The sequence below is a fragment of the Lutra lutra genome, chromosome 12, assembly GCF_902655055.1.
Source record: "Lutra lutra chromosome 12, mLutLut1.2, whole genome shotgun sequence".
NCBI lineage: Eukaryota > Metazoa > Chordata > Mammalia > Carnivora > Mustelidae > Lutra > Lutra lutra.
The window spans coordinates 53,986,433-54,007,600 of NC_062289.1; the positions used below are offsets into that span (position 1 = coordinate 53,986,433).

General features: G+C 39.2%; 1 protein-coding gene and 1 long non-coding RNA gene across 2 annotated transcripts in view; one reads left to right on the forward strand and one right to left on the reverse strand.

Moving 5' to 3' along the window:
- The window catches only part of DLGAP1 (DLG associated protein 1), a 771,821-nt gene that overhangs the window by 158,387 nt on the left and 592,266 nt on the right, over nt 1-21,168 (reverse strand). The window contains 1 exon segment of the mRNA XM_047697015.1: nt 17,115-17,355. Coding sequence (XP_047552971.1) covers nt 17,115-17,355 — 241 coding nt within the window.
- LOC125081989 (uncharacterized) overlaps nt 1-21,168 on the forward strand; it is a 110,417-nt gene that overhangs the window by 9,281 nt on the left and 79,968 nt on the right. The gene's annotated exons all lie outside the window — the stretch shown is intronic.

The window sequence follows — 21,168 nt, forward strand, 5'->3', positions numbered from 1 at the left end:
CTCTGGACTATTATAAAGGCTTTTAAAAATGGCAATTTCATTAATATACATCCATGGACACTGTTTTATAACAAAAGATGAAGAAGTGCATTGTTAGGTTCTACATTGTAGTGTCATTAATTTTTTTGAGAAATTTCCCATTTCATAAATACTCATTTTAGAGGAATCCAATTTTCTAAATTGTGTTTTCTGACTGCCCTTTGTAACTGAGTTGCCAATAATGACAATTCATTCAAAAGACCAGTCAGATCAGGATTACATTGTTGTAGTACTTCTGTCCAGCTTTACTGAGATAAAATTGACATATAACTGTTAGGCTAAGCAGAAAAATACTACCTCTTCTCATTTTATCAGCCTCAGCACAGAATTTACCACCTACTCAGTTCGTAGAGCAGTTTACACAAGTTGGCAAAAGTTCTTTCTTCTATTCAGTGCTGTCTGACAACACTAGAATTAGATCAAGAGATTGAATATTTGATCTTCTAAATCTGTCATAATGTCAAAATGACAAAGCATAATATTGATTTTCAACCCAGAATATTTTTCTTAGGCTTTTTCTCTATCCATTTCATTCATTCATTCATTCATTAATTTTTAGAGAGGGAAGAGGAGAGGGACAGAGGGTAGAAAGAAGGCGAATCTTAAGCAGGCTTTACACCCATCCTGACATGGAGCTCCATCTCCCAACCCTCTGAGATCATGACCTGAACTGAAATCAAGAGTTGGACATTATCCATTTTAATTGCTACTTCCTTTACATCTTTTTTTTTTTTTTTGTCTTGTGATGAGAACTTTCAAGATTTACTTTCTCAGTAACTTTTTGAATTTGCGACACAGTGTTATTGACTATAGTCCCTATGTTCTACATTACCTCCTGACTTACAACGGGGAGCTTGTACATGTTAGTCTCTTTCACCCATTCATTGACGCACCAGTCTTCCTGCCCCCGGCAACCACCAATCTGTTCTCTGTATCCAAGAGTTTTGTTTTGCTCATTTGTTTTTGTTTTTGTTTTTTTTATTTTAATTTCAGTTACAGGTGAAATCAGATTTGTCTTTTTCTTTCTGGCTTTTTTCACTTAGTGTAATACTCTCAAGGTCCATTCATGTTGTTGCAAATGGCAAACTTTAATTCATTTTTTTATAGCTGAGAAGTGTTCCACTGTGTGTGTGCACATGTGGTTCATTATAAATAATGCTGCAATGAACTCAGAGGTGCATATATCTTTTCAAATTACTATTTTTGTTTTCTTTAGATAAATACTTAGAATTGTTGGATGATGTAGTAGTTTTATTTTATTTTATTTTTTTAAAGATTTTATTTATTTATTTGACAGAGATCACAAGTAGGCAAGACGCAGGCAGAGAGAGAGAGAGAGAGAGAGAGGAGGAAACAGGCTCCCTGCCGAGCAGAGAGCCCGATGCGGGGCTCGATCCCAGCACCCTGGGATCATGACCTGAGCCCAAGGCAGAGGCTTTAAGCCACTAAGCCACCCAGGCGCCCCTAGTAGTTTTATTTTTAACTTAGGGGGAACCTCTCTACTGTTTTCCAAGGTAGTTGCATCAACTTACTTTCCTACCAACAGTACACAATGGTTCCTTTCCTCCACATCCTGTCAACACTTGTTGTCTTATTAATAATAGCCATTCTGACAGGTGTGAGGTGATAGCTCATTGTGGTTTTGATTTGAATTTCCCTGATAATTAGTGATGGTGAACATCTTTTCATATACTTGTTGGCTGTCTATATGTCTTCTTTAGGAAATGGTCTATTCAGATTATTTGCTCATTTTTAAACTGGATTTTTCCCCTTGTTACTGAGTTATATGAGTTTTTAAAACATATTTTGGAAATTAACCATTTATTTAGATATGTGATTTGCAAATATTTTCTCACATTCAGTAGGTTGCCTTTTTATTTTGTTGATGGTTTCCTTAGTTGTACAGAAACTTTTTTTTAACTTGATAGTCCCATTTGTTCATTTTTGCTTTTGTTACTGTTTCTAGAATCATATTCTGAAAGATATTACTAAGACCAAGGTCAGGGAGCTTATCTTCTAGGTGTTTCATGATTTCTTATCTTGCATTTGAATCTTTAATACATTTTGAGTTAATATTTGCATATGGTATAAGATAGTAGTATAGTTTCATTCCTTTACATGTGGCTGTTCAGTTTTCCCAGCACCATTTATTAGAGTCTGTCCTTTCCCCACTCTATGTTCTTGCCTCTTTTGTTAAACTATATGAATATAATACGTTAACTGACTACATATACATGGATTTATTTCTGGGCTCTCTATTCTGTTCCAATGCTGATACCATACTGTTTTGATTACCATAGCTTTGTAGTATAGTTTGAAATCAGGTAGCATAATGCCTCCAGCTTTGTTCTTCTTTCTTAAGTTTACTTTGGCTATTTGGGATCTCTTGTTGTTCCATGCAAATTTTAGGATTGTTCTGTTTCTGAGAAAAATGCCATTGGAAATTCCATACAGATTGCACTAAATCTAGAGATTGCTTTGGGTAATAGGGACACTTTAACAATATTAATTCTTGCAATCCACTAGCCTGGAATATCTCCTGTTACTTGTATCTTCTTCGGTTGCTTTCATCAGTGTCTTATAGTTTTCAGAGTCCAGGACTTTCACCTCGGTTAACTTTATTCTTAGGTATTTTATTCTTTTTGATGTAATTATAAAAATTACAATTGTTAGTAATAGTTTGTTAGTGTACACAAGTGCAACCTATTTTTGTATATTGATTTTTATATTCTCCAACTAACTGAATCCATTTTTCATTTTTTGGTGAGTCTTTAGGACTACTTTAGGATTTTTTTTTTAAAGATCTTATTTATTTATTTCAGAGAGGGAGAGAAAGAGAGAGGGAGCACAAAAGCGCACAAGCAGGGGTGCAGCAGGCAGAGGGAGAGGGAGAAGCATGTTCCCTGCTGAGCAGAGAGCCTGATGTGGAGTTCCATCCCAGGACTCAGGATCATGACCTGAGTTGAAGGCAGATGCTTAACTGACTGAGCCACCCAGGCTCCCCTAGGGTTATTTCTCTATATGTAAAATCATATTGTCTGCAAATAGTGACAGTTTTACTTCTTTCTTTCCAAAATGGATGCCTTTCCCCCCTCTGCTTAATTGCTTGGGCTAGGACTTCCACTACTATATTGAAAGAAGTGGCAAGAGTGGGCATCCTTGACTTGTTCCTGATTTTTTTTTTTTTTTTTTTTTTTTTTGTCAGAGAGAGAGGAGAGCGAGCGAGCATAGGCAGACAGAATGGCAGGCAGAGGGAGAAGCAGGCTCCCCGCCAAGCAAGGAGCCCGATGTGGGACTAGATCCCAGGACGCTGGGATCATGACCTGAGCAGAAGGCAGCTGCTTAACCAACTGAGCCACCCAGGCGTCCCAACTTGTTCCTGATCTTAAGGGAAAAGTTTCAGCTTTTCCCCATTGGGTATGATGTTAGCTTTAGGCTTGTCATATATGGCCTTTATTATGTGAGGTATATTCCTTCTCTACCCTCATTGTTGAAAGTTTTTTTTATCTTTAATCATAAATGAATGTTGAATTTTGTCAAATGCTTTTTTTGTATTTGAGATGATATGATTTTTTATCCTTCATTTTGTTAATGTGGTGTACATGATGATTGACTTGTGGGTACTGAGCGATCTTTGCATCCCTGAAATAAAACCCATTTGATCATACTGAATTTGGTTTGCTAATATTTTGCTGAGGATTTTTGCATTTATATTCATTATGGGTATTGGCCTATAACATTCTTTTTTTGTGGTGTCCTTATCTGGTTTTCGTGTCAAGGTAATGCTAGACTCATAGAATGAGTTTGGAAGGGGTGCCTCCTCTTCAGTTTTTTAGAGTTTGATCAGGATTGGTATTAAATCTTCTTTGAAAGTTTGGTAGAATTCACCAGTGAAGTTGTTGGGTCCTGGACTTTAATTTGTTGAGAGTTTGGTTTTTTTTTTTTTTTTATTATGGATTTAATATCCTTATTAGTAATTGCTTTATCACATTCTCTGTTGTTTTCATGATTCAGTCTCGGAAGACTGTAAGTTTCTAGGAATTGTCCATTTCTTTTATTTTTTTTTTTAAGATTTTATTTATTTATTAGAGATCACAAGTAGGCAGGGAGGCAGGCAGAGAAAGAGGGGAGGCAGGCTCCCTGCTGAGCAGAGACCCCAATGCAGGGCTCGATCCCAGGACCCTGGGATCATGACCCGAGCCAAAGGAAGAGATTTTAACCCACTGAGCCACCCAGGTGCCCTATCCATTTCTTTTAGATTGTCCAGTTTGGTGTATAATTGTTCACAGTAGTCTCTTATGATCCTTTGTATTTCTTTGGTGTGAGTTGTAACTTTTCTTTCATTTCTGATTTTATTTATTTGAGTCCTCTCACTTCTATTCTTAGTCTAGTTAAAGGCTTCTTGATTTAAAAAAAAAATCTTTTCAAAGAACTAGCTCTTTATTTCATTGTGTGTTTTTTTTCTATTGTCTTTTTAGAAAAGACTCAGTTTTTAAAAATTATTTCCTTCCTTCCTTCTACTATTTTTGTATTTATTTGTTTTTCTAGTTCTGTTTAGGTATAAAGCTAAAGGTATAAAGGTTGTTCATTTGAGATTTTTCTTGTTTCTTGAGGTAGGCCTAAATCACTATGAACTTGCCTCTTAAAACTGCTTTTGCTCTATCCCATAGCTTTTGGAATGTATTTTCATTTTCATTTGTTTCATGGAATTTTTAAATTTCTTCTTTGTTTTCTGTGACCCATTGCTTGTTCAGTGATATGTAGTTTAATCTCCACATAATTTTTTAAAAAGATTTTATTTATTTATTTGACAGAAATCACAAGTAGACAGAGAGGCAGGCAGAGAGAGAGGAGGAAGCAGGCTCCCCACTGAGCAGAGAGGGGATTTGGGACTCGATCCCAGGACCCCGAGATCATGACCTGAGCTGAAGGCAGAGGCCTAACCCACTGAGCCACCCAGGCGCCCCTAATCTCCACATAATTTTGAAAAAAATCTCCACTCCACATATTTTTTATTTTTCCATTTTTTTTCTTGTAATTGATTTTTAGTTTCATCCTATTGTAGTTGGAAAAGATGCTTGATATGATTTCAGTCTTTTACATTTCTTGAGATTTGTTTTGTGGCCTAATATATGATCTATTCTAGAAAATATGTGTTTTTGTGAAGAATATGTATTCTGCTTTTAGATGGAATGTTCTGCATGTATCTATTAAGTCCCTTTGGTCTAATGTGTCTTTTGAGTTTGGTATTTCCTTATTAATTTTCTGTCTGATCTATCCATTCATATAAGTGGGGTATTAAAGTACCCTACTATCATTGTATGGTTGTCTATTTTTCCATTTAGGTCTGTTAGTATTTGCTTTTTGTATTTAAGTGATCCTATGGTGGGTTCTTAAATAGTTATGAGTGTTATGTCTTCTTGCTGGATCGAACCCCTCATCATTATGTAATGCCCATTTTTGTCTTTTATTACAGTCTTTGCTTTAAAGTCTTTTTTTTTTTCTGGTATCAGGATAGCTACTCCTGTTTTCTTGTTTTCAATTTGCTTGAAATATCTTTTTCTGTCCCTTCAGTTTCAGTCTGTGTGTGTACTTACATCTGAATTGAATCGCTTGTAGGCAGGATATAGATGGGTCTCATTTTTTAAAATCCATTCAGTCACTCTGTCTTTTAATAGGAGAATTTAGTCCATTTACATTTAAAGTAATAATTGATAGGTATATCCTTGGTGATATTTTTTTTTCCTGTTTTGTAGTTCTCTGTTTTCTTCTCTTGGTTTATTCTTTTGTGGTTTGATGACTTTGTATAGTGCTTAGATTCCTTTCTAATTACCTTCTGTGTATTTATTATGGATTTTTGCTTGTGATTACTATGAGGCTTATATATAAAAGCCCATATAAAAAACAAATTATTTTAAGTTGACAGCAGGTTTACCTCTCCAACATTTTACCCACTGCCTTTACTATATATTTACTTTCACTGGTGAGATTTTCACATTCATTATTTTTTCTTGTTACTAATTAGTGCCTCCTTTTTCAACTTAAAGTGCTCCTTTTAAAATTCATCATTAACTCCTTTAATTTTTGTTCATCTGAAAAGCTTTACTTCACTTCTCAAGATAACCTTGCTTGATAGAGTATTCTTGGTTGGAAGTTTTTTCCTCTCAGTACTTTGAATATATTATGCCACATTTCTCTGGCCTGCAAAGTTTCTGCTGAGAAATCTGATGGTCTTATGGGGTTTCCTTGCTCATAACAAGTTGCTTTTCTGTTGCTGCTTTTAAGATCATATCATTATCCTTAACTTTTGACAATTATAATATGCCTTGGTGTGGGGCCCTTTGGGTTCATCTTGTTAGAACTCTTTGGGCTTCCTAGGTCTGGATGTCTGCTTCCTTTCCTAGATTAAGGAAATTTTCAACCATTATTTCTTCAAATAAGTTTTCTGCCCCTTTCTCTCTTCTCTGTCTGGAAACCCTATAATGCAAATCCACTTGATGTTGTCCCATAGGTCTCTTAAGCTATCTTGATGTTTTGGTGTGTTTCTTCTTTTTTGCTATTCTGTTTGGGTGATTCCCATTGCCCTGTCTTTTAGCTCATGGATCCTATCTTGTGCTTAATCTAGTCTGTTGTTAAACCTCTCTAGTGTGTTTTTCAGTTTGGTTATTGTGGTCTTCATTTTGTGACTTGTTTAGTACTTTCTTATATTTCTATCTCTTTGTTGTGTTCACCCATTCTTTTCCTCAGTTTGGTGAGCATCTTTATGAACATTACTCTGAACTCTTTCTTAGGTAATATTAATTCTCTCCATTTCATTAATGTTTTTCTGAGATTTTATCTTGTTATTTGATTTGGAACATATTTCCCTGTCTCCTAATTTTGCTTGAAGCTCTGTTTGTTACTGTGTATCAGGTGAAACAGCTCTCTCCCTCAGTCTTATAGGAGTGGCCTTGTGTAGGGGATAAACCTCATCTATAACCTTGCTCTAGCTCCTGGCTGTCTCTAGAAAATTTGTGATTGTCTAAGCAGCCTTTTTTCTTGAAAGGCCTAGTTGTTGAGGGTGTGCCAAGATCTGTGAGTGTTCCAGAGGGAGATATTTCAGTCAATACCTAGTTTTAGGCTGATTGGACTAGACCCTTAGGCAGCAGATTTTAAGGTAGGCAAATATATACAGCCCTGTGGGTCAGCAATCATAAACCCTGGTGGCCTCCAGAGCCAGTGATCTGGAAGTGTCCCCTTAGGGACAGTTGAAAATTATGGACTCTAAGTGAGTGTATGCACTTCCTTCTCAGAGGTATTAGTAAGCTGTAGCAAGGCCAAGTGAGAGCTCAAAGATGGTATTCCTCAGTTTTTATTCCCTGAGAGCACTTCCATAGTTTCTAGATGTGTGAAAAACTGGAAGTATGCCTGTCAGGCTGAAGCTGTAGGTCAAGTAGATAAGCCTTTTTCACAGGAGGACTGGGGGTGTGTTTCAGTCTACTGTTGGTGCAGCGCCCTGGGGTGGAAGCCTGCCTGCTTCTCCAATTGTTTCAGATCCATAGGGCCCAAAAGGCAATCCAGCCATTGGAGTGTGCTGAAGGGATGTCCCCTCTTTGCGGTGCATGCCCTGAGCAACTATGGCAGCGCTGTGCTGGACTAGTGCTCAGGGCCAGGGCTCTCCACTGACTGGCTTAGATGTGGTCATGGTGGAGGGGTGTGCAAGGATGGGACACATCTGTCAGAGCTAGCAGGCTAGAGGGAGAGTGAAAAAATGGCTTCTGCCACTGCCCATGCTTGCAGGAGAGAGGGAGAATACCAAAAATGGTGCTGCCAACATCTCTGTCCCTGGAGAGAGTCCCAACAGGCTCCTGTTTTTCTAGCAGGTGCTTTAAGAATAGCAAATAAATTTCCTTCCTATACTGTGTGGTTGGTTTATGAACTGCTGCTTCTGTGCTGGATCCTGGGGTAAAGGAGTCTGTATGTGAACCCTTCAAGAGTGGAGTCTTCACTCCCTACAGCCTAATGGCTTTCCTGAATGTGTACCCCATTCATTTTAAAAACCAGACTTTGGGGGGCTCATCTCTTCAGCGCAGGACCCAAGGGTTGGGATGCCTGGTGTGGAGCACAAACCCTCTGCTCCTCAGGGAGAAGTTCAATATTTGTGAGATCTAGCCCTAGCTGCACTAGGGCTGGGATTTTCACAGGATTGCATCTCTGCCTCTCCAACTGGTCTTGACAGCATTTTTATACTTTGTTGTGGAGGAGCTTGTTCAGGTAGTTATTCTGTCTTTCCCAGAGGGTACTTCTCCATATGTACTTGTACATTTGTTATGTCCGTGGGAGGAGATGAGCTCAGGAATTCCTATGCTGCTGTCTTCAGTCACCTCTCCTATTTTTTTTACATCTTTATTTATTTTTAAAAAAGGTTTTATTTATTTATTTGTCAGAGAGAAAGAGAGAGAGAGCACATAAGCAGGGGGAGCAGCAGGTGGAGAGAGATGCGGGCTCCCCACTGAGCAGGGAGCCTGATGCAGGACTTGATTCCAGGACCCCGGGACCATGACCTGAGCCGAAGGCTGCTGATCAACGAAATGAGCCACCCAGGCGCCCCCACATCTTTAACTTTATTTTTTTTCCTACATCTTTAACTTTAAACAGGTGTTTCACATTTACACAAACCAACATGAAAAACCATGTCAATAATACATGAACAAAACTTTTTTTTAAAGGGTTTTTTTTTTTTAAAGAAAAATCTAAGGAAAACATAGGCTTCAAACATGGCAGAAGCTAAATAAAAATTTGTGGGAAGAGAGCATGAAAGAAGAGAGCTTCTTATACAAAACAAAACCACAGCGAGATACCACCTCACACCAGTCAGAATGGCTCAAATTAACAAGTCAGGAAACGACAGATGTGGCCAGGATGCGGAGAAAGGGGAACCTTCCTATACCGTTTGTGGGAATGCAAGCTGGTGCAGCCACTCTGGAAAACAGTACAGAGGTTCCTCAAGACATTAAAAATAGAGCTACCCTATGACCCAGCAATTGCACTACTGGGTGTTTACCTCAAAGATACAGATGTAGTGATCCGAAGGGGCACATGCACCCCAATGTTTATAGCAACAATGTCCACAATAGCCAAACTATGGAGTGAGCCCAGATGTCCCTTAATAGATGAATGAATAAAGAAGATGTGAAATATATATGAATATATATATGTGGTGTGTGTGTGTGTGTGCGCGCGTGTATATGTGTGTATGTATATATATATAATGGGATACTATGCAGCCATCAAAAAACAAAACCTTGTCATTTGCAGTGACGTGGATGGAACTAGAGGTTATTATGCTGAGTGAAATAAGTTGATCAGAGAAGGACAATTATCATATAATCTCACTGATATGAGGAATTTGAGAAATAAGACAGAGGATCATAGAGGAAGGGAGGGAAAAGTGCAATAAGATGAAACCAGAAAGGGAGACAAACCGTAAGAGACTCTTAATCTCAGGAAACAAACTGAGGGTTGCTGGGGGGTGGGAGGGTAGGGATAGGATGGCTGGGTGATGGACACTGGGGAGGGTATGTGCTCTGGTGAGTGCTGCGAATTGTGTAAGACTGACGAATCACAGACCTGTACCCCTAAAACAAATAATACATTATATGTAAATTTAAAAAAGGAAAAAAAAGAAAAAAAAGAGCTTCTAGATCAGACAGGTTTGTATTAAATTATTTTAAGATATACTATACTAAACATTCATGGATCAGTAAAGAGAATTTCAGAGTCTGCTCTGTAATTTACTAGCAGTAGGGCATTAAGTTGTATAAACTTCATTAATTTTTTTTTGTATGATGGAATGATAATATATTACCTATGTGTCGTAGAATATTCATTAGGATTACACAAGAGAGTCTATGCAGCTGGGTCAAAATGCTTATCAAATAGTAAGTGGTGAAAGGTTAGCTGTTATCATTGTTAATGAAGTAAGCCAGATTGAGAGATCTAAAATCAAAGCCAGGATAAAGGCATTTCAATGTATAATTTACATAATACTTATTGATGATTTCATAATCATCCTTATTGATTTATTACTTCCTTATTGATTCAAACTTCACATTAACCCTTATGGCGAGAAAACCTTGGAGCCCCTTCATGATTGGTCATGTGACAGCCCCTCATATGGGCAAAGGTGGCCTTCAGGACTGTCTACAGGGCACAGGATCTTGAACTTTGCCACTCTATACCTGAGAAGTGATTTTTTAAACAAAGATTTTATTTGAGAGAGAAAGGGCGCAAGAGAGTGCACAAGCAGGGGGAGGGGCAGAGGGAGAAGAAGAGACAAATCCTGACTCCTCTCTGTGTGCAGAGCTTGATCCCAGGACCCTGAGATCATGATCTGAGCTGAAGGCAGCTGCTTAACCCACTGAGCCCGCCAGGTGCCCCTGAGAGGTGATTTCTATACAGTGAAACAACTAGAGGAGATGAAAGCCTAAGAAGTTCTTCAGACTTTATTTCTTTCTCTATCTAATAAGACTTTTGCATCTTACGATTTCATAATATTTCTACTAGAATACAGAGGAATTCCAACTCAAGTGTCCCACAGAAGATAGGGAAGGTTATAGCCAAAATGCTTTGGAAAGTTACCACTGTCCGTTTTCTCAGATATAAAAACCGGACAAGTAACCTTGTAAAAGGCATAAGTTGTGCTACAAATCATGCCTTATTTTTTTTCTTTTAAAGCCTCCTCAGATGGGGGTAAGTGGCTGGATTACAGTTTTATTTGGATGGTTGGAGAAATTCAAGGAAGGGAACCTCATTAGCAGAGGAACAAGGTAATATCTGAATATTTACTACTTGATCTTATCTTGACTAGAAAAGAAAGGCCCTTTGTTCAAAACACTTCTGGCTGTTGTCTGTCCCCTTGGACTTCTGAACCTTTCTCTCACTGCTTTATTAAAAACAACCTATTAATTGAATTAGTGCGTCGTAATAGAAGTGTGCTTTCTCCGAACTCTAAGGATGCTCCAAAAGTAGTCATTAACACTGGCAAGAGAAGCAGCACTCTAATTTCATTTCACATGTGAAGAAAATTAGTTCAGATAACCTTACAATCATGCAATGAATAACTTCAAGAGCTGGGACCCAAACAAGCAAAAGGCTATGGCTGGGGGATTGGGGTTTTATTCTGACTTTGTGTCCAGACAGAAGCTCACCTTAGTTTTCTTATCTTAAAATGGGGGACAGGGGATTAGATCAGGGGTGGTAACCTTTTTCAGTAAAGGCTCAGATAGTAAATATTTTGGCTTTCTGCAACAACTGCTCAGGTCTACCGTTAAAGAGTGAAAGCAGCCACAGGCCATGTGTAACTAATGAGAGTGGCTTTGTGCCAATAAATTTTATAAAATAGGTGGAGGGCTGGATTTGGCCCATAGATGGTAGTTTGCAGACCTCTGGACTAGATGATGTAGAAGTTTTTTTTCTGCTAATGTTTTATGATTCAGCTTGTTTTAATAGCGATGCTATTTCCTAGGAAAGTTATCTTGATTATCCAATCATGAAACATGCAGTTTGTGAGGTATATAAGTATTTTCTGCTGTTTGTTATTAATAGTAGCCATGATATGGAAGCAACCTAAGTCCATCAATGGATGAAGAGATGTGGTTTATATATTATAGTAGCATATTATTCAGCCACGAGAAAGAAAGAAATCCTGGCATTTTGACAACATGGATGGGACCTTGAGGACATTATGCTAAGTCAAATAAGTCACATAAAGACAAATACTATATGATATCATGTATATGTGGAGTCTGAAAAAGCTGAACTAGTGATAAATGTAGAACAGTGGTTACAGGGGCTGAGGGGGGTGGGGGAATTGAGATATTGGTCAAAAGCATAAACTTGCAGTTAGAAGATGAATAAGTTGTGGAGATCTGATGCATAGCATCGTGATTATAGTCTACAATACTGTATTAGATACTTCAAAGTTGCTAAAAGACTAGATCTTAAATGTTTTCATCACAAAAGACAAATGATAATTAAGTGACTTGAGGTGTTAGCTAATGCGATGCTGTAATCACATCCCAATATAGAAACGTGTCAAATCTTAAACATACACAATGTAATATGTCAGTTATTTCGCAATAAAAGCAAGTATTTTTTTGCATTTCCTCTCCCCTTTCTTTCTCCATTATTGAATCCCTACTATGCGTATTGCAAATGTAAATTATTGCCTTAATGTTATTCTGCTCACGATCTTGTGTGTTAAAGATTTTTGTTATTGGGGGTGGGTGGGAAGCAGGGTGTATGGGACTGAAAGGGCATGAAGGTAGGGTACATGAAAGTACCTGGACGGGGTATCCTGGATGGGGTGGGTGATTGGGGGTGAAGACTCAAGCCAGTGGAAGAACTCTTGGAACCTGAGCCCCAACCTCAGCTGATCAAAGGGTACCTGCTTTTGCTAAACTGAGCAAGAACTTGAGTGGGTGGGTCAGAGTTGACAGCAATGATAGACTGTGAAGTAGGATTATAGAAGAGCATGTCTCAATTTAAGAGAAAATATAATCTCATTCAAAAAAAGTATAAATATTGGTTTCACTGTGGCCCCAAGCCACACCCAGGAGGGCACACTGTGCTGATTCCCTGGCTGGGGGACACTCGCTGTTGGCCTGGGGGGATGCTTTAACCTGGCCTCATTGACCTTTCTGGAGGCTTTAAAAAAAAATTTTTTTTTTTTACTTTTTTGTTTACAATTCCCTTCCTTCCTTCCCTCTTTCCCTCTCTCCTCCCTCCAGATTTTATTTACTTATTTGACATAGGGGGAGAGAGAACAAGCACAAGCAGGGGGAGAGGCAAAGGGAGAAGCAGACTCCCTGCTGAGCAAGGAGCCCTATGTGGGGCTCAGTCCCAGGATCCTGGGATCATGAACGGAGCCAAAAGCATCTGCTCAAAATACTGAGCCACCCAAGTTCCCCTCTGGGGGCTTCTTGAAGGAAAAAATCAGTTCAACTCTGTCAACTTTTAAGGCTTTCCCTAATTTAAAAAAAAAAAAAAAGAGCACATATGCCAAACTTTAAGAGCCACAGTGTGGCAAATGAACCTACTTAATCTTTTATCAATTTATGTTATTGTTACATAAAGCTGCTTTGAAAAGCATGTAATTTCAAGATGAATGCTTTTCTTAAAAAGCCAGAATTCTATATCATGATAGTTTGCCTATTTCTGTCAGGGTATTTTATTTTATTTTATTTTTAAAATTTTTTTATTGTGTTACGTTAGTCACCATACAGTACATCATTAGTTTCTGATATAGTGTTCCATGATTCATTGTTTGCGAATAACACCAGTGCTCCAATACCCACCACTGGGCTCACCCATCCCCCAACTCCCCTCCACTCTAAAACCTCAGTTTGTTTCTCGGAGTCCACAGTGTCTCGTGGTTCGTCTCCCCCTCTGATTTCCCCCCCTTCACTTTTCCTTTCCTTCTCCTAATGTCCTCTGTGTTATTCCTTATGTTCCACAAATAAGTGAAACCATACAATAATTGAATATTATTTTAACCACTACCCTGAGGTAGATGTGTGGCTTTATTTTCAGCACCTAGTTCTACTTTATCTAAAATATTCAGGCAACTGAGGTCAGTGTGCTTGTTTTCTCACAGTCCGAGGTTAATTGCTCTACTGTTAAATTGTATTTTCCTACAGTATCTCGAATCCTAGCTTAATAGTCTTGGGTACGGTGGCTTTATATAAAAGCTTGTCACATATTAGATGGGGAGATCTTGAGTGCTGGGAGCAGATTACAGGCTGAGAGAATATAAGATTCTATGATAGTTACATAAGCCAACAGGTCAATAAAGGAAAAGAAGCATAACTGTAAGTCACTTTCTAACCCAGTTCCTACTTTGCCCTGATTTCTGGAACGAGTCACCATTCTTGCTCAGGTCACTCGGGGATCGTTAGGGCCACTTAGGGCTGAGCCCATCCTCATGACAATCTCACCATGGTAAGACACTTGTGGATTTTTGTTTGTGATTTCATCTTGCTAATATGGAGAATGCACAAGGCTGGAAGAGAAAAGCTTAATATATTGTGTTGCAAATCTGAACAGTTAGAACAGACTGACACAAAAATCAAAGACTCTGCCTGTGCATTGTTGTGGAGAAAAAAATTATAGTAGTAACTGCAGTTGACAAAACCGAAGAACTTTTTCCAGGCAAAAGGAAGTTTAGGAAAAAGAATTGGTGGTGAGTATCCGAGAATAATGAGCACAGGAAAAGAAGGAGAAGGAGGAATTGACATCACATCCTACTGAACACGGGTGCAAATCTGACCTGTGTACATGGGGGAAATGGTTAAAATTAGAGCAAAGTAGTGTCCTGATTTCCCCAAATGAGCACATCCTTTAAAAAATTAGTAGGTCCCATGAGAAAGTAGATTTTCTGTGCTTTCTACAGGAAATTCTATTTGATTCAATGTAAGAAGGAAACCAGTAGAAGAAAATATGATAGTACTTGAGATCATGGGAGAGAAAAGGAAAAGTGTGTGTGTGAAAGGGAGAAGAGCACACAGGAGTAATGGGAGGGGTAGAATGAATGGAGAACCTTATTATATCATAAAATGATGACTTTTTAGAAGAACAAATCTGCGGCATAGAGAAACTACAAGGTGATATTAGAATTCTTAGGGTCACAATCGTAAAATGTCTGTTGGGCTTACTTAGAAGCTAGTACCATTGTTTAGTCCTTAACTTGTTAATTTTTCTGTGACTGTAGAGATCATCAATCATAATGTTTAGTGTGATGAAGGGTGACATCACCAGTTGTCCTGTGCAAAAATCTGGTATTTTATGCTTTCCCACTCCTCGGGGGAGGAGCAGGTCACATCTCCCTGCCTCTGAGCCCCTGTAGCTACAGCCAAGCATGGAGCTTTCCCATCCTGAGAGCTGCCGGCAGGTGGATGCAGCCCAGTACTTATGATGAATCACATGGAGCCCAAGAAGGAATGGTGTAATCACCTCTGGTATTTTCATTTACCTCTCTCTGTTTTGGGGTGTTCTCCCTCATAAGGTCCCCAGCTGAAGACCCAGCAGTCAATGTATATTCTAAAAGGAGCAACACAGCACACCCTCCCAGATTCTACTCCCCTTCTCTGGTAGGCTTATCTGATTTAGCAAATACTCCAAACAAGACAAATCATTTTCTAGCATAAGTATGCCCCATGCAACTTTGAGATACACTCCCACTACAAAATTATTGACTATCTGAAATTCAGATTTAACAGGCACCCTGAGTTTTCTCTAGCAGTCCTATTGTTTGAACTCCAGGAACCTCTCTGAGTATCTGGGAAAGGTCTCAGAAAGGTCAGACATCCTGTTGTGTGGGGTGAAGAGCACAGCTCAAGGGTGAGGACGGATGTGGGAGGTGTAAGTAAATTGTCTCCACTGACAAAAGCACAAATCCTCTGAGAGGTGAGCAGAAAAAAGCCTTCTGAAGTCTCTTGCCACTTTATCCCCAGCATTGCTCCTTGAGGGGGAAGGAGTCAGCCATTGACCCTTTTCCTTCCCCTCACACTCCTAGGCAAGGATGCACGTACTGTGTATGTAACGAGAGATTTCAGCACAGGAAAACAGCTGGCAGGTGGCAAGACTGTTAGAGCGAGCAGTAGACTAGACACTGAGAAAGGGCGGGGTGGGCGTGGTGCAAATGGGGAACAGTGAGAGACACAGTGATGTGCTGTAGGCACAGGGCAGGTCTTCAAATTACACTCACTGCATGAACATAAACACACACAGAAATATACCCATGGATGACTGAAAATTTTTACTTGTTAACTTCATCTGTGGGTGTTCTTGCGGAATTTCTTGGTGAGTCAGAGTGGGCATCCACTGTGTGGCTGAGCTCCCTGCAGAGCCATGGAGCCTGTGGGCTCTTTAGAAGCATCCTTCTCCCTGATCCTGACACCTTAGTTTGCATTGGTCAGAGGTGAACTCCTCATGTTTAACCTCTCATGGTTTCTTACAAATTGCTACCTCAATTCCGTATCTCTAGTTAGTAGGATTTTAACTCTGGTTTGAGGACCTATTACTTCTCATGGCTGTAAAAGTTCTAGGCTGAAGGATCATTTCTGGCATTTGATGCCCTAGAAGTAACACTGAATACTGTGGTATTCTGGCACAGGCTTTTCCTTCTGATTAATTTATTTACCATGACTCGAGGTTTGATGATCTTCTTGTAGAACTACTCTGTATTGGGGTTACACTGAAATCAATCATACAGTTAAGCCTAGTTAAGATGGAGGAGATTTTCTTCTTGGACCCAAATGTTATAAATATGGAAAAAACCCCGCCAACACACACATTGTCATATCTAACCCATGGCTATATTCCCGTGCAGGTTTCAGTGTCATGGAAACCAGTGAGGCTCTTCTGTGCCTCTCTGCTTAAAATCTGATAAAAATACAGTTTAACTACATAAACCTGACTGCACTTTAGAGGGAAAAGGAGGAGCTCTATACATTGAGAGAAGGTTTTAAAATAATGAAATCTGTCTTTGTTATAATGAAAGAAAACTCATAAGATGCTCAGTTAATCTATCTGGATCATCCGTTTCTTCCCTATTTTCTTAACAGTGATATTTCTGGTCTTTTGGGATAGTCATTTTGTGGATATCTTGGAATTTAAAAAAAAAAAGGCATTCTCACGGTGTGATGCTCAGTAGTTAGGGGAACCTACTTGCCTAAGAATCACCCCAAAAATAGCCTGACTGTGGCCAGCAGGAGCTGATGGAATGAGTTTGCTGGCTGCCAGGATGCCATGTGGGGATCTGGGAAAGACCCTCCCCGCTTTGGTGCTGAAGTTTCTCTATTGATGCCAGAGATGGAGGCTGAGAGGACTGTGCATGTGGCCAAAGCCAGGGGACAGAGGCAGGCAGGGAGGCACAACCATTCTTTGTAGGGCACGGGTGGCATTACGTTCCTGGCAATTGTGTGATAACAGCGAGGAGGACACCGTGTGTAGTCTTTTGGGACATTCTGTAGCCTGGGGCTGGGAGGCCAGGCTCATGGCAGCCCCAGGAGGGGATAGGTGCTCTGCTCACTCACCGGTGCTGCTCTGAATGGTCCTCACGGTGGTGGTGGTGCGCGGTGGGGAGGATGACCGCAGGGACACGCACTCGTCATCCTGGGAGCAGCCCTTCTCGATGGCCCGCACGTAGCTGTGGCTCCGCATGCGGAAACAGCCGGGCACCGGCAGGTCCAGCGCCTCCACCGCCTGCGACTCCAGCTCGCTGAACACCGATTCGCACACCGACTCAAACTGCCCGTTCACTTCCATCTCGCTCACCTGCGGGCAGACGGGGGTACCATGACTGCTTCTACCTAGTGGAGAAGCACCCTCTCCTTTAAGCATCCCTGAACTTCACCTCCCACCCTTCCGCAAGGGAGCCCCTTCGGATTCCATGAAACTCCAACGCATCTCATTCCCTCTGTGTTCCAGTCCGTAACAGAACTGTGTCTTATCTGCAATCCCAAACAGTCAATTCTAAAGAAAAAGAGCTTTATTTTCACAATGAAAGAAGGATGGCGTGGGGAAGTCTTCTTCCAGTGCCTGCCCAGGAGCTAATTCTCCTTATTTATAAATGCAAACCCAGGGAACAGTTTTTTCAGTCCGTGGTCAGAGTTCAGGTGTCTCAGGGTGACAGTTTTTTGTCTAAACATTTTGGAAACTAGTATTTTCATTACCGTGCTTTTAGAATTGACTGACTTGTCAAATAATTTCAGTGTGCAATTGCAGCTTAATTTAGTACGAAGTATGGAAACAGACCCTATATTTTCTGGCAAGATACACTCATTCTGCACAAAAATAGACCAAACCCAGATATGTCAAAATCTTGAAAAGCACTATGGGGATTTTGAATCTACACACTATCTAAAGAAGGTTTCGTTCTTCTTTATAAAAAGCTGATAAGAGTCCACAAATTGTGTTTCAAAATCTTCCACATGAAGTCTTGGGGTGTGTGTGTGTGTGTGTGTGTTTTAGGAAACCAGATTTTATTTACTTATATCCCTCTGTACATAACTTGCATTGGGTTTGAGCACCTCTAAGAAAGAAAAGAAAAAAAAAAAACTCAGGCCAGGTGCTCCTGTTAATTTCTCACACTGTAGCTGATTCGATAGAGACATGGGAGCATTCTTCAAATTTCTGCCACCCTCTAGAACTTCATGTCTGATTTCCCTAATATTAAATTAATGAGTAATTAAGAATTTAGCAGTTTTAAAAAAAGAATTTAAGATTAAACTACAAGTAAGCTTAGAGCAAATACTGAAAATGATTGCAATTTTTGGCTGTTTCTTCATTGTTGTGTTATCAGAGATATACTCTGATAATGGTACATTTCTTTAAACTTCAGATAGAAGCAACCAATTACCTTAAGGCATATCAAGTGGAAAAGACATCCACTAAAAAAAAAATTTTTTTTTAAATTTATCTGACAGAGATCGCAGGTAGGCAGAGAGGCAGGCAGAGAGAGAGATAGAAAAAGGAAGCAGGCTCCCTGCTGATCAGAGAGCCCAACGCGGGGTTCGATCCCAGGACCCTGAGATCATGACCTGAGCCTAAGGCAGAGGCTTAACCCACTGAGCCACCCAGGTGCCCCAAGACATCCATTTTTTTTTTTTATAATGATTCTTTGCAGCTTAAAATAGCATTTTTACACACTTTATCTAATTTGACATAAAATCCCTGCATGTTTTCAAGACTAATACTTACATATTCACTCCATATTAAAAAATTAAATATGTATATATATCATTGATTTTTAGGGAATACTTGGAAGTGCTTTCACAGGTAAAGGGACATGATATTTGTAACTAATTATCAAATAGAGAAAGTGAGCAAATGAGCCAAAAGGAATATGAATATGAATCTGGGTCAAGGATGTACAGGATTTCTTTATATTTTATAAGGAACTCTTTTGTGAACTTGAAATAATTTCAAAGTAAAAAGTAAAACTGTATTTGCATGTGTGTATGTGTGCATATATACGTATCAATGTATATATCATTTATTAGATTTTCCCCTATCAAACACTTCAAAGAAATTATAAAATATCGATCCCTGTTAAGGTAATAACTATTAAACTTGGTGGACTGTTCAGAGGGTATATATGCCCACTTCCCTACTTTTCATAAAAAATTGGACCATAGAGTAAATATAATTCTGTTTTTTTTCCACTTAACCTTCTTTATTAGACTTCTTCCTTCTTTATTAGACTTCTTTCTTAACAGGATTCTCCTTCATTCTCTTTTAACCTTTTGTTTTTATTATATACAGATACAGAAAACCACACAAAGTGGGGGCACCTGAATGGCTCAGTGGGTTAAAGCCTCTGCCTTCGGCACAGGTCATGATCCCAGGGTCCTGGGATCGAGCCCCACATCGGGCTCTCTGCTCAGCAGGGAGCCTGCTTCTTCCTCTCTCTCTGCCTCTCTGCCTACTTGTGATCTCTCTCTCTCTCTCTGTCAAATAAGTAGATAAAATCTCCAAAAATAAAATAAAATAAAGCTGTTAAAAAAGAAAAGAAAAGAAAACCACACAAAGTGAACGTGTAACTTAATGAATTATAATCAGGCAAACACTCTTGTAACTACTACCCAGGTCAAGAAAGATGGATTTTTCCAGGCACCCCAGAAACTCCTCTATATGCCCCATCCTAGGCATAATGCCTGTCATCCCTCCAAAAGTAGCCGCTACGCTGAGTTTTATCTTTATAAAGAATAATTCTTTGTAGGAATTACAATTTTTATAAACCATAAATTATTATATAAATAATTACAAAGAATTATTTTCTTTTTAAAAAAGATTTATTTATTTATTTGACAGAAAGAGATCACAAGTAGGCAGGGAGGCAGGCAGAGAGAGAGAGAGGGAAGCAGGCTCCCTGCTGAGCAGAGAGCCGGATGTGGGGCTCAATCCCAGGACCTTGAGATTATGACCTGGGCCAAAGGCAGGGGCTTAACCCACTGAGCTACCCAGGCCCCAAGAATTATTTTCGTAAGGAATTGCTTGGGTTTTTTCACTTATGTGCATCCTTGGACCTTCCAGTTTAGTTATACCCATTTAAAAATTTCAATATATCTTTCAATTCACTTTTAACATATAGGCCTTCCTCCTATAGTTTTTAAACTACAATTTATTTATGGAAGCATCTGGGTTGTTTGACCTGTAAAGCTTCCCACAGTCTAAATTTGCTGATTTCATACTCATGGTAGGATTTAGCATGTTCCTCCGTCTTTTGTATTTCCTGAAAATTGTAAGCTAGGTGCAGGGGCTTTATAAGATTCTGGTTCAATCCCTTTGGCAAGACTAGGGGTCATGTGTTCTTTTATCAGGAGACACATTATATCTGCTTTGTTTCTCTTTTTATGTTGTTAGGAGTCATTGGTGCTCAACGCCTAGATCCATTAATTCACTGGGAGTTGTAAAACTGTAATATTCTAATTCCATCATTACTTTTGCAGTTACTAGTTGGAACATTTTTTATAAATAAATGCTTCCTCTCACATTATTTGGTTATTCAGTGGTTATATAGGAATGGCAGAATAAATGTTTGTTTTTTTTCCCCCTTATTTTCAAGATAATAAATCTGTTTCCTCTTATCTATCAAAAGCGATCAATTAACTTTTAAAAATACCAAGATGAATTCACAATTTAAAAATATTTGATGGTTTTAAGTTCACTTCAAATTTGAACTCACTGATCTTTAACTGGTAGGAGCCTCTTAGGTTGGCTCCTGAATCCTTCTGCCATGAAATGGGTAGTCTTTGATAACTTCCTTGATATCAGCTATGTCAAGGTATTCCAAACTCATCTTCTACCTTTCCTGCTCAGTCCTGGAATCAGTTTTTTTTTTTTTTTTTTTTTCTAAAAGTCCTTCTTCTTTTAATGGGAAATGGTATCTCAAGAACACAGTCTGGGCCCTGGGAAGCTTCGTTGTCATTGCTACTGAGTTGGTCATCATTCAGTGGGCAAAACTAGGTCTTGGTAGGCAGATCTAGTGGAATATCTCCAACTAAAATTGAGACTGTTCTATATTATATTGATACTTATACTTTGATTCCATACTAAAAGTCCTGGTTCTCAGGGGGCAAAGGAGAT